Source organism: Budorcas taxicolor, chromosome 4 (assembly GCF_023091745.1).
Source record: "Budorcas taxicolor isolate Tak-1 chromosome 4, Takin1.1, whole genome shotgun sequence".
NCBI lineage: Eukaryota > Metazoa > Chordata > Mammalia > Artiodactyla > Bovidae > Budorcas > Budorcas taxicolor.
In genome coordinates, this window is record NC_068913.1 from 93,448,980 (window position 1) to 93,463,507 (window position 14,528).

At 39.3% G+C, this 14,528-nt stretch overlaps 1 protein-coding gene across 1 annotated transcript in view; it reads right to left on the reverse strand.

Moving 5' to 3' along the window:
- Positions 1-512: 512 nt before the first annotated feature.
- The window catches only part of ZNF800 (zinc finger protein 800), a 48,796-nt gene continuing 34,780 nt past the window's right edge, over positions 513-14,528 (reverse strand). Inside the window, exon 6 of the mRNA XM_052638909.1 lies at positions 513-699. Within this exon, the coding sequence (XP_052494869.1) occupies positions 513-699 (187 nt within the window). The remainder of the gene's footprint in view (positions 700-14,528) is intronic.

The window sequence follows — 14,528 nt, forward strand, 5'->3', positions numbered from 1 at the left end:
GTCATCGGGTATGAAGTTACAGGAGGGGACTGGAGGTTGGAATTCAAGTTTAACCACAGTATGGGTCACACGACTCTGGACAGCGCAGGTCACCAGCCTGTGATGATGGGATTTGAGGTAAAGAAGATTAAAATGGGAGCTAGTCTTTGAAGAACTAATAATGAAGGGAAAGGACTAGGAACTCGACAAATTAGTAGGAGGGAAGAGGATGGTACTCTCTGGTGGCAAGATTCTCAAAGAAGCCCGGATTATGGCAGACGGGATGAGGAAGTCCTCGCACCCGCCAGCCCTAAGGCACACGGCCCTCCTGAGGGGCTGCGTGGGACAGAGGTCGGTAAAGCGCGGGGTGACGGCAGGGCGGCGGCAGCTGTGGCCCCCGGGGAGATCGCCGACGCCCGAGTGGACTTGAGAGCTCCGGCGGGTGCGGCGGGAGGAGAGGCGCGACGGGCGAGGCCTGAGGTACTGGGCTGCGCGGGGCGCGGCGGCGTCCGGGCGCGGCCGGGCGGCGGCGCTCACGGGGCCGCGGGCTTCCCGAGGCCGCGGGCGGCATGCTGGCGCTCCCGGGCAGCGCCGCCGCGGAGCTTGGCGCGGCAGCTGGCGGCGGCCTGGCGCGTGGTGACGGCGCCCGCGGGCGGGCAGCGGCTCCCCGGGGCGGCCGGGCGCAGGGCGGCGGCGCTGCGGGGCGACGGCTTCCCGAGGCTTCGGCCCGCACGGGCGGCAGCGATCCCCAGGGAGAAAGACAAAGACACGCCGGTTAGAAACAGGCCGAACGCGCCGGCGCCTCCCCGCTAATACAAGGAGCCGCCAACCCCAACTCAGCGCGATGCCATTTCCGCCCAACAGGTTGTTTGTCGTAGACACAGGAGATAAACCTGTGTTCATCAGGGGAAGGCAGCATCCAACTGAAGTGTCATTAAACATGTTCTTAGCTATTTAGGAAAAGGTATCAAAACCCTTAAATTCTTTTGACCCAGAGTTTTCCCTTAAGGAATAATTATGAATACATGCAAAACTTTCATACGGGGTATTCACTGCAGTATCTATAACAGCAAAAAACAGGCAAAATGAAACAGCAATTTAAAGAAAAACTGGGACTATCCTATAACCAACGGTAAGATTAAAGTCTTAAGAGCTGATTCAGTTCAGTTCAGTCGCTCAGTCGTGTCCGACTCTTTGTGACCCCATGAATTGCAGCACGCCAGCCCTCCCTGTCCATCACCAACTCCCGAAGTTCACTCAGACTCACGTCTATCGAGTCAGTGATGCCATCCAGCCATCTCTAAGAGTTGATACTAACCTGTTATTAAAAGAATACCGGGATATAGTATCTATTCATATGGAAAGGTATACTAGATAGAATTTTAAAAAAATAGCTTAATCCTCATTTGTGGTGTGGGAATGGGTGAATACATATGTGTGTACATGTGGATACATACACGACACACCATACATGTATAAAATAATGAAAGCACTCCAAACTGTTAAGTGGTTATCTTCAGGTGATGAGGCTACAGGTAATCTTTACGTATTTCCCAAATTGTATCTTTATAATAAAAAATTCAAGTAACCTATGTACCCATTCTTTCTACCAATTCAAAATTATGTTTTACATCATGTAGCAAAGTGATGGACATCAAAAGATTTTAAGAATGAATGAATGATTTCCACAGAAGTAAGTTATCCTCCTCAAAAGTTCTGGGTAAATCACAATATTTCAGAGCAGTTTATGCCTTAAACATTATGCAGTGAATCAAAACCACTGTCTTCTGTGAAGTTATACCTTTACTCTATTAAGTATTCCTACTTCAGGTGAAAAAAAAGACTTTCTGAGCTTCTAATGAACCTAATTTGATTTGTAATCTCCATAGACTTGGGAACACAAGGTTTGCAGAAGAAAAAAAAAGTTACCACACTTTTGGAACAAATGCTTTAGATAATACCAATTTTTAAACAATGTATTCAATAATTTGCTCTTCAACTTGAAGGAACTTAGTGGGAGCAAAACGTAAGTATTACAATAAACTAGTCAAAACCTTATATCTTGGTCTTCCAGTCATAACAAATTTAAGTTTTTAGCACTATTAACTAACACCAAGGGAATCTTTCGGCTGATATAAGGCTTTGTTATTGAACTGATAGAAGATCCATTGACACATAAATTCCAATGATATTTTAGGCCAAAGGGACCTCAGAACTGTGAGATTTTCCTTAATTTCCCCCGTAATTTTGGATTTTCATAAATCCAAGCTTAGATGTTTACTGGAATGTTGCTTAACCAGAGGATGATCTAATCAACCACACCACCCTGCAAGTTTTCTTCCCTCTGTAGGTAGGTATGGGATAAAACAATCATGTCTAGAGACATTCATTTTTGTAAAATTAAAAAATATTTATCAGAAATAAAACATACAGAAAGAACAAATACTAAGTGGCCAAAAATTTGTGTTAACCAACTGCTGAACAAAAAGTGTGTATGAACTTTTTATAAAGCAGTGTCTCTCCAAAATCCTTGTTTTACACCAAATGATAACAGCAGGATTAAATGCAGATAAGACAGAAGAACATTTATTTCTGATGCTATCATCCAACTTTCATTTGGTGTGTTGTATAGCAATTTCAATTCAGCATTTTTGAGTGTCTGTTGTGTCTTAAGCACTGTGCTCAGACCAAAAAAAAAAAAAAAACCTTGAGATTCCTTCCTTTGAAAAGCTCTATCTAGAAAATTACCTTCAGATTATTCAGAAAACTCCAACCCTAAGGCTAATCTGAATCCCTAAATCACCCTTCAGTCCTGCCAAAGCTTTTCATCTCATTATTCTTCAGATGAGCTTTCTAATTTCCTGTCATTCCTTTGCTCAGATTCATCCAGAGCATCCCACTGTTTCCACACTAGCGAAGTTATTAGTTCTTAACCTTTCAGGGGAGTCAAAGACTAGTGAGATTCTGATTAGACATGGACTTTGTCTTCCAGAAACATGCACAGAAATGCATACATGCACCATATACTTCACTGCACTAGAAACTGATTTCCTGAACATAAGCAATATGCAAAAAGCAATATTTACAAAGAAAGGAATCCCTCCTTCATCCTTTCTTACAGGAAAAATAGGGACTTCCTGAAAGAAATTTAAAAATTTTAACAGCTCAATAGTAAATCTCAGTAAAAACTGGCTTGATTTGAAATTCTAATATGGTCTTTGACATAGTAACACATAGATAACCTTTGGTAATCAATTGTAACTTTATTCTCCATGGCCATAAGTGTTGAATTCCTTGACTCACAAAGGTACACGAACCAAAGCCGAATTCCATAGAATGCTTTGTCAGATTAAGGCAGCCTGTGTACTAGAACACTAAATTCCTCCCAGAGTTTCAAGCCAAAGTCAAGTCTCATTATTTCCTCTGCCTTCAATTTCAATTAAGACCTCTGGAAAGGCAGCAAATTTCTGTCTAGTAGAGAAAAACATCATATTCTGTTCCCATCTCTTGGCAATACCTCTTGGAAAGGTGGTAACAGCTGCTGACATGGAATAATGAAGCACAATGACATGTGGCTATCCCTTCCTCATCAGAGAAGGAAAACCATGATGCATGCCTGACATCACAGGTGCACATCTGACTTCAGAGTGCTATCAAACTTTTTCTGCCATTTGAGTAGTTATCAGACAGTAGGGGAGAGAGATTATTTTGAAGATGTTGACAGCCTTTCCAGTTTCCAAAGAGTCCTCAAATGGAATCTGTGATGACATGAGAGAGCACATGAAAATGTGAAGCCTGATGTACCAAGAGACATCAACAGTTTTATCCAGTTACAGGATGAATGGAAATGGCATGGGGCTCATTAACTCTGGAGTAAATGATACCATTTGACAAGCAGTGCCTCAATTCTCTTTCATGGACCATATTTAAGAAACTTCGCATCAAACCACTTAACTCTCCACTCCCCTAACATACAATGTTCTCTCCCTCCTCTCATGTATTCAAATGCTCAAGACCCTCAGCCATTCTAATAAGCTTTCCCTGATTAACTGCAGTCTGAAATGACCTATCCATTTTTTTAAATGAATTCCTGCAATGTTTTCTATTTATGACTGTCCTAAAATGTGTATTATCATAAGACCACCAGCTTCAAAAATGCACTATAATCTGTATTTTTACAAACATTAGAAAGAGCTGTGGCAATTTCTCCAATTTCTCTAAACCTATTTTGCCATTTTTAAAAGAATAACTTATCCCCAGAATGATGGAGAGGAAAACGCTGACAACAATTGTTGCTGCAGTGACAGATCAACTGACCTCAATTATTCCTTTCTGTACTCATTTTCACACACAAAACTTGATTTTTCAAATCTGTATTTGCCAGATCTGTAACGTCATTGTTGACTATTGAGTTTACCACCATTGTACCTCTACCCCTAGATTGTCCAACCATGCCTCCCAACTCCCATGGTCATCCTACTATTCTAAGAATTCAGACCACTTTCAAAATAACTTTATGAAAAAGAATTTAAGCAGATCTGAAATGAAGATAAACTGATGAGGTGGAAAGGCCTACAACTGACATCATCTATTCAAATAAGATATAAAATTATCTACATCCTAGAGCTGAGCAGTAACTTGAAGATTATCTTTCAATAGATTCACATTATAAATGGAAGAACTCTGGGGAATGGGGTATTTTGGAATAAGAAACTTAAAATTTAAACGTATCAGTATTTCAACAACAAAACGACAGCAGAATCATACAGAGCCAAAAAGGATTGGCCTAATTCATTAGCTCATGGATTCAGTACTAATGATAAATGTAATTAAGGAGTTAAAGGAAAAAGAAATTAAACAATGAAAGTAACTCAAAATGTGAAAGATGAGATTAGTAAGCCAAAGAAACGGCCCAAAAGATTGTCTTTGACATTGAAAGTATACCAAGGTAACCTGAACTTAACAACAGTTACACTTATTATTGTTTATTGTATACCAGGCATTGGGCTGTTTGACATACATTAGTGCAATTTTATTAAACTCTAATGCAGAAAAACTGCTAAAGGAGAAAGAAATCAAGAAAGCTGGCCATCTGTCTGGATTGTGGTCTACTAGAAAGGGTGCTCTGAAGATTGACGAATATCTAAGCTGAGTGGCAAGTATATTCCTATGGGAAAACTGAACGTATCATACTACCAGAGCTTACAGATAATGGTCACTAAGCTGATTCAATGTTCATCAAGAAATCTTCAGATTATAATTAGTTTTCCATGTATATTTGTCTACTGGGGGAAATTACACTGAACCATAAACAGAAGTCAGTGTCCCTGATATATCTCACGACAAACTTAAAAACTAGTATTTTGGGCTTCCCAAGAGACAAAGGTTCATATAGTCAAAGCTATGATTTTTCCAGTAGTCATGTAAGGATTTAAGAGTTGGACCATAAAGAAGGCTGAGCTCCAAAGAATTGAGGCTTTCCAACTGTGGTGCTGGAGAACTCTTGAGAGCCCCTTGGACAGCAAGATCAAAGCAGTCAATGCTAAAGGAAATAAATCCTGAATATTCACTGGAAGGACTGATGCTGAAGCTCCAATAATTTGGCCACCTGATGCAAAGAGCTAACTCATTGGAAAAGACACTGATACTGGGAAAGAGGGCAAGAGGAGAACAGGGCGACAGAGAATGAGATAGTTGGATGGCGCCAATGAACAGGAGTTTGAGCAAACCCTGAAAGACAGTGAAGGACAAGGAAGCCTGGCCTGCTGCAAACCATGGAGTTGCAAAGAGTCAAACAAGACTGAGCAACAAAGGTGGCTCAGTGGTAAAGAACCCACCAGCCAACAAGGAGATACAGTTTGGGGCAGGAAGATCTCCTGGAGAAGGAAATGGCAACCCACTCCAGTATTCTTGCCTGGGAAATGCCACGGACAGAGGAGCCTGGCAGGCTACAGTATAGGCAGTCGCTAAGATATGACTTAGCAACTAAACAACATCATCATTGTGGTATTTATACTTAAATATTTATCTATAAGACTGGCTAGAATGACACAGTCCTTAAGCATCTAGTCATCTTGCTACTTGAATCAATAATGGCCCTAGATGAACCAATAGGACCAGCTTTAGAAAGCAGTGACCATGTCAAAGTTAAGTGTGAGGTCTAACAGGGAAGCTAGCCTGCCCTCTCTGTCTTGCTGTTCACATCTTCAAATTACGATGCCATGTGATTTCAAACACATGCATACAAGAAAAATTTAATTTGAAATGGGAATAATGGAAAAAGGAGGAACAAAATATAGCACTGTTTCTCCATGTTCCAGTGAACCTTGTGAATTTAGTTTCTACAGCAGAGAAGGCTGAAGATTTATTTTTGTTTTTCTGGCACCAATAAGTAACCGTTTCATCTATTAAAAGAATTAGTCAACTAAGCAAAAAGTAAATGCTCAAGAACTTGGACATATAAACTTTTACTGAAGAATAAATACCAAACCATTTCTCATGTCCACAAATATATACATATGCAGTTACTTACGGGTTTTGTTCTGTTTGGGGTGTTTTGTCAGTTTTTGTTTTCTGATGACATCTCCAGAGGCGAAAGATCTAATAATATATACAGCCAGGTCCTAACATCACTTATCACAATTCTTGACAAGATGTTCACAGCATCACATCAAGAATTCCAGAGTCAGAATGCAGTTAGGACCCTGTGTCCATGGTCAAGGATAACACACACAGAAGTTGAACCAATGCTATGAACCTCATGGATACAATTTTATTTGTACTACTACTGAATTTTAACTACTGTGGTATCATTATGAAAATACACTTTTAGTCTGATTAACTTTTTTCCAGTCAATAATGGAGTTATAATCAATACTATTTTCAAACAGAATTAGTAAATGATATGTGGAAAAGTACTGCCATCTTTAGGGAGATTGCAGGATTACTAGCAATCGAATATAAACACTTGGCCTCTATGAATTCTATCATGGACACTTGGTATGGTACACTTCTTTTTTTCAATGGATTTGTCTTCTGTGATACAGTTTGGTCCAAAAGATCTAAAATCAAGCAGTTTTAACCGGCCCCATTAATGTATGAAAAATAAAGCAATAATTGCACTGACAGATAAGCTAGCCAAAATAAAACTGTGAATGATCAAAATTAAGGATATATTTTTAGACAGATGACATGAGTCATCTCAAGATTAAACATGAGTCATCTCAAAAATAAAACATAAACTGTTTTAAGAAACAAATGAAAAACTATATTTCTGTGATTAGCATATGAAGTTATGAAATTTTTAAATTTAAAAAATAAATATTTGTGGCTTAATATTTATAGCACCACTGCTTATCACTGGCATTGAGATATAAAACTGTTTGGAACATACCATACAGGTTTTTACACAAGTTTACAAGTAAATGATTTCCCTGAAAATTTCACCTACCATTTCTTTCTCATATAGAAAAGAAAATATCCCAATAAGCTCTTTTTGGTATCTAGCAGTAATAATTATTATGCACATTTCACTAATTTTTTAACTTTAATATTTATCATAAAATAAATCAGTGACCATGATCTCTCTGAAAGAAATGTGAAACACCACATTATGTTGCACGTGAGGTACTCAATCTGATATGCTAAAAGTAAAGAATAATACTTTGTTCACATTAACAAATGTTAGTTGTCTGATAGGCTATATAGTAAAATGGAAAGTTCATGGACCAAGGCATAAAAATATATGGGTTCTACAATTTTCAGACTTAATGCTAAAAAGTGGGAAAAAACAGAAAAGTGTGTATAGTATGCTTCCATTTGGTAAAGGTGAATATATACATTTATATGATTATATACACATAAAACATCACGAAAGCCCAAGAAAACTGGAAACTAACTTCTTAACTCGGGGAAGAGAGTAAGAGAACCAAGAGATAGGGTAGGAAAAAAACTTACCTTTCACAGAACATCTCTTTGTACTGTTTAACTGTGTTAACATGTATACGTTATTATCTACTAAAATCATCTTTAAGAGATGTCTGTTCTCTATTCCTGACTTCTTCATTGACTTCATGCAATCACTTACCTCAGTTTTCTCCATTTAAAATGAGGTTAAACTACATCTCTAGAGTTCCCATCTACAATTCAACAGAATTCTGGCTCAAAAGAAGGTATATACAAAATGTATGTACCAGATGGCTAAATAAAATCACTATGAGCCTTACTTTGCAGCCTGCTCTGTTCCCATTAGGCTACAAAAGCAGCATAGTAAGCAAGAGTCTGGGAAGAAATTTTATGTTTGTGAACTTGATAAAAGTTTGTCTTCTTTCTTTTTATTCTGTTCCAAAAGTAAAAATCTGGTTAGTCCTGGGAGTTCCTTGATGGCCTAGTGGTTAGGATTCCAGATTTTTTTACTGCTGTTGGCTTGGGTTCAATCCCTGGTGGGGGAAATGAGATCCCACAAACTACACCCAACAAATACATAAATAATCTGGCTAGTCTTCCGTTTATATACATGCACACACACACACTCACAATTGCTTCTAAGGTATAGATTCTCAAAACATTCTGATACATGAGTAAACATTAAAAATAATTATAAAGAGGTAGAATCTTTGTGGAAGCTTTTTAATAGGATTCTGAGGCAGGAAAAAGCTGAAAAATCACCCCTGTATTTCCCTAAAATTGGCCCAAAAACCTCCTAAAAATCCTCATAATCTTCATAAACACAAGATACCAGCAGACCCAGGGTAGCCAAGGGTAGAGCAATAGTAAAAACAGGACGTGAAGAGAGGACACTGACATCTGAAGAGCAGAAAATGGGGACAGGCCTGATGACCCATTCATTCATAACCTTACATGCTGCAGAGTAAAACTGTTAGTCTTGAGTCTCAGTGGGTTTAGAGTATAATCACGGGGACCCTTTAGTTAAAAGGATAAAGAGGGGGGAAAAAGATAAATGTTCCGAGTTCAACAGAGGAAGAGGTCACCATGGGCTGGAGCTACGAGAAACAGATTCACAGAAGAAACAGAACTTAAAATCTATGTGATATGCAAAATGATGATGGAAACATGAACAAAAATAAAGTTTGTTTAGTTTTAGTTATAGTCTGATTTTAAACAGTAACTTGGCAAAAAAAAAAAAAAGAATTATGTTGTCATATTTTCTTGATAGAATACAGGAGTGATGACATGCTAAAGATTTACCAAAAGTGACAAACAGGCTCAAATATAAGATTAATATGCATCTAGATACAATTTTCAACAGGGCAGGGTTCTAAAGTATGAGAAAAGCATACCTATTCCAGGACATTTGGCCACCCTCTTCCAGTATTTTCTTGCAAGTAACTGGTATTATTTCCTATCACAACCTTCACACTCAAGAGTCAGCTCCACCCAAAATGCACAAAATGAGGAAGTCAAGAGGTGCCAGTTCTACTTTTCCATTGATTAAAATTGTGAGTTGGATCTGGTTAACTGAAAGAGTGATGTGCACTTTACTACATGAAAAAATGTCAAAACAAAACAAAAACTATCCTTTCAAGAGATTCTGTAACCGTATGAACTAAGGAACTAACACAGAACCACATCATAACTTTAGGCAAGATATATAAATTCAAGGTATTATTTATGGATACAGTGTATGTGGCTTCTGATTGATTTCCTCACCATAAGTCATATTTTAACAGTATGATTCAAACTACTCACTTGGTATAGAAGACCTTTCTTGATTTGGCTGTAATTCTTTTCCTTGGTTTATATGGAGTCTCATGTCCTCTGTACCTACCTGGAAAGTTTGCCTAGCTAACTCTTTCAAAACTCAACTTAAAAATGAATGGATGAATTATGAAAAGCCTTTGCCCATTCCAGTGTGCCTTACAATTCCACTTCTGTGTATCCTTATAATGTGTTCCTCTTTCACAGTACTTGAGAAAAGCAACTGCACTTCTCTCTGTAAACCTAGCACCTAACTCAGCGCCTCACACAAGCAGGAGCTCAAAATGTCTACAAAATGGATACAGTCAGCCTAAGACAGTAAAATCTGAAGAATACTCATGAAATTCTTTGACTTTTGAAACCCGAACAGGCTCCATGGGGAAGGGGAGTTTAATTTGCTTATTGTTTCTGGATATTTTAAAATAATTGTTTTCATTTTCCATCCAGTAAAGTTTGCTAAATTAAAATCTTTAATCTTTAAAAGGCAAATAAATACCTCATATATAATACAACTAGTCCTTCAAGTAACAAACACATTAATTAACATGTGGTACAAAGGCCTGAATCACTCAAGAGGCTAAAAAAGAATCTGGGTTAACTCAACTTAGCAAATAGCTGTTTGCATGCATGGCTAGGGCACCACCTATGCATTTATAACAGGTAAACAAATCTTAGCTGCCACCACCCTACAGCCCCCAAATCAACTACAGTCATATCAGCATTAGTGTTGAGTGTGGGGTAATGCAACTGTTGACTCATATCCTTAGAGAAATAAATGCAAATGGCAGAAGGGAGAAGCCCATTATTATTTCAGAAAAGCCAGAAATACAGACCAAGGTCCGGGAAAATGTAGGAAGCTTCTAAAGCTTTTTTGCCTTTGCTATCTCCTGTTTTCCTATACTGATAAGCTATCTATTATTCATCCACTCATTCAACAAAGATTTTTTAATGTCCCAAGCATTGTGCTAGGCATAGGCTCTATACAACTCTCCCAATGTCTTACATAAATCTCTCCAGTGGGAAGACACACACTAAACAAATTAATAAATGTAACTAAAAATTGTATTAGCTGACAGTATGGGAAGGAACATACTACAGAACTATAAGGGAGATAATTTTAGACTGTCTTTATTTAGAAATGAAATTTAAGCTGAGACCTGACAATGAGTAACTTAGTTGAGCAGTGAACATACAGTAACAACAGAGCTGTCTGTGTTTTAGGAAGATAGTTCTGACAGCAGCATGGAAGACAGATGAGAGGTCAGTTAAGAGGTTACTGCAGCAGTGGAGGTAAGAGATAGGAGTCCTGACTAAACTATTAATACCAAAGGTGGAGATGGCAGAGAAGCCAAATGTGAGACACATCCAAAGGCAGGATGGACAGGCACTGACCACTGATCAGGTAAAGTACAGAAGAGACAGAAAGAACTCAAGGTAATTCCTAGGATTCTAATTAGCCCAGGTCACCAGGAAGGGAGGAGTGTAAATAACTGAAACAGGAAACACACAAAGGAGGAACAAGCTTAAAAAGAAGGTAAGTTTGGTTTACTGAGTTTCTGTTGCTTTTAAGTAAGATATGGAGAAATATCCAGGTAGAGATGCCTGACATGTAACTTTGAAAACAAATGGCCTAATAATCAGAATCACTAGACTAGAAAATAGGTCTGGGGTCATCTTCACAGAAGTAATAAGTGATGCTTTAGGAGAGAGGAATCAGCAAAGGAGTATTAAAAAAAAAAAAAAAAAAAAAAACAAGAAAAAGGAGTAAGGAAAGTCTGATCAGGTTTAAAGGCCTAGAAACAAAATAAAAAGTCAGTACCAAGAAAGGAAGAATCAGAACTCACGGAAGTGTTGGTTCAATAAATATTTATCAGCATCCACCATGTTCCAGGGCTTCCCTGACGGCTCAGATGGTGAAGAATCTGCCTGCAATGCAGTAGACTCAGATTCGATTCCTGGGTCAGGAGGAGCCTTTGGAGAAGGGAACAGCTACCCACTCTAGTACTCTTGCCTGGAGAATCCCATGGACAGAGGAGTATGCAGTCCATGAGGCTGCAGACACAAATGAGCGACTAACACACACACACATTCCAGAGTCCTTAAGACACAGATCGATAACTTCAATTTAGTTCTATATGGGGCACTATAGGAATACACAAGAGGGAAACCCAGCCAAACCCAGATCAGGATACACTCAACAACAACAAAAAAAACGATGTCTGAGCTAGAAGTTTTAAAATTAAGTGAAATCATGCAAAGAAAACTTATAAGGACAAAAAAAAAATGAAATCAAGAGAATGCCTCTAGACTTCTGAAATGCTGAACAAGATAAAAGGTTATAGAAAAGAGCTGGAAGAAGCTGAGTCTAACGTGCGTAAACTGCCAAGTGATTTAAATTGTTAAGAACAGTCATTCTTAGAAAAAAGAAAAGAACCAGATGATGAAAAAAGTGGACAAGAGATTTTGGTAGGGGGATTCCCTGGTGGTTTAGTGAATAGGAATCCACCTGCTAAGGCAGGGGACATGGTTCGATCCCTAGGCCTGGAAGATTCCACAAGCATCTAGCAACCAAAGCATGAGCGCCACAACTATTGAGCCCGAGTGCTACAACCACTGAAGCCCACGCGCCCAGGGCCTGCGCTCCACAACGAGAGAAGCCACTGTAGTGAGAAGTCCGAGCACTGCGATGGAGACCCAGTGCAAGCAAAGGTAAGTAAGTAAATAAGTGACTTCTAAAAAGAGATTATACCTATATTTTTAAAAAACGTTTTGGTAGGACGTTCACACATTTTGGGGGAAATGTTACAGAAGGGAGGTTGAGTGAAGCTGCCAAGCTGTATGAGGATTTGGGAAGAGATGGGAGAAAACTTAAATGAAGTCTGCTGAGCTTAATGTAACTGTACCTTTCTATCTTCTTAGATTTCTGTAAAACTGAAAAAGGTTCATCATTTTCCAAAGCTTTGGAAGTCTGTCTGTTTCTTTTGGATGCAATACCATGCTGAGACCAGGCCAAAGTGATCCAGTTATAAGTGACCATGAAAATGTTGGAAACGTAAATTTTTGTAAACATTAATGGTCACAGGGGCTTCCCTTGTGGCTCAGCTGGTAAAGAATCTGTCTCCAATGCGGGAGACCTGGGTTTGATCCCTGGGTTGGGAAGATCCCCTGGAGGGGAGAAAGGCTCCCCACTCCAGTATCCTGGCCTGGAGAATTCCATGAACTGTACAGTCCATGGGGTCACAAAGAGTCAGACACTACTGAGCAACTTTCACTTTTCACAACAGTCACAGAGAGGTCAAGTGAAATGGGAAGCAAAAAGGCATTAGGTTTAGCATTTATGTGGTCACTGATGCCCTTCAAGTGAACTTTCAACAGAAATGTAGGGGTAGGAAAAAACTACAGATGATTCATACATGAAGGGTATAGGCATGGCTCAATATTGTCATTCATTCAATAAATATTTACTGAATGCCTACTATGTACCAGGAACTACCCTAGGTGCTGGACAATCAATGATGACCAAGGCACAGGTCTCCTGAGAGTTTGATGGAGAGGGGAGACAACAAATAGGCAACTATAGTAGTGAAATTAGTGCTAATGTAAAGCATTCTGAGAGCCTAATGGAAGTTTAGAAAACCAAACTACCACACAACTGCACTCATCTCACACGCTAGTGAAGTAATGCTCAAAATTCTCCAGGCCAGGCTTCAACAGTACGAGAACTGTTAACTTCTAGATGTGCAAGATGGATTTAGAAAAGGCAGAGAAACCAGAGATCAAACTGTCAACATCCATTATCATCAGAAAACCAAGAGAGTTCCAGAAAAACATCTACTTCTGCTTACTGACTATGCCAAAGCCTTTGACTGTGTGGATCACAACAAACTGGAAAATTCTTCAAGAGATGGGAACACCAGACCACCTGACCTGCTTCTTGAGAAATCTGTATGCAGGTCAAGAAGTAACAGAATTGCACATGGAACAACAGACTGGTTCCAAATCGGGAAAGGAGTACGTCAAGGCTATATATTGTCACCCTGCTTATTTAACTTATATGCAGAGTACATCATGAGAAACGCTGGACTGGAAGAAACACAAGCTGGAATCAAGATTGCCGGGAGAAATATCAATAACCTCAGATACGCAGATGACACCACCTTTATGGCAGAAATTGAAGAGGAACTAAAGAGCCTCTAAGATGAAAGTAAAAGAGGAGAATGAAAAATTTGGCTTAAAACTCAACATTCAGGAAACTAAGATCATGGCATCCAATCCCATCACTTCATGGAAAATAGATGGGGAAACAATGGAAACAGTGAGAAACGTTATTTTGGGGGCTCCAAAATCACTGCAGATGGTGACTTCAGCCATAAAATTAAAAGATGCTTGCTCCTTGGAAGAAAAGCTATGACCAACCTAGACAGCATATTAAAAAGATAAACATTACTTTGCTGACAAAGGTCCATCTAATCAAAGCTACGGTTTTTCCAGGAGTCACATATGGATGAGTGTTGGGCTCTAAAGAAAGCTGAGCGACAAAGAATTGATGCTTTTGAACTGCGGTATTGGAGAAGACCCTTGAGAGTCCCTTGGACTGGAAGGGGATCCAACCAGTCCATCCTAAAGGAAATCAGTCCTAAATATTCATTGGAAGGACTGATGCTGAAACTGAAACTCCCAATACTTTGGCCACCTGATGTGAAGAACTAACTCATTTGAAAAGACTCTGATGCTGGGAAAGATTGAAAGCAGGAGGAGAAGGGGATGACAGAGGATGAGATGGCTGGATGGCATCACCGACTCGATGGACATGAGTCTGAGTAAGCTCCAGG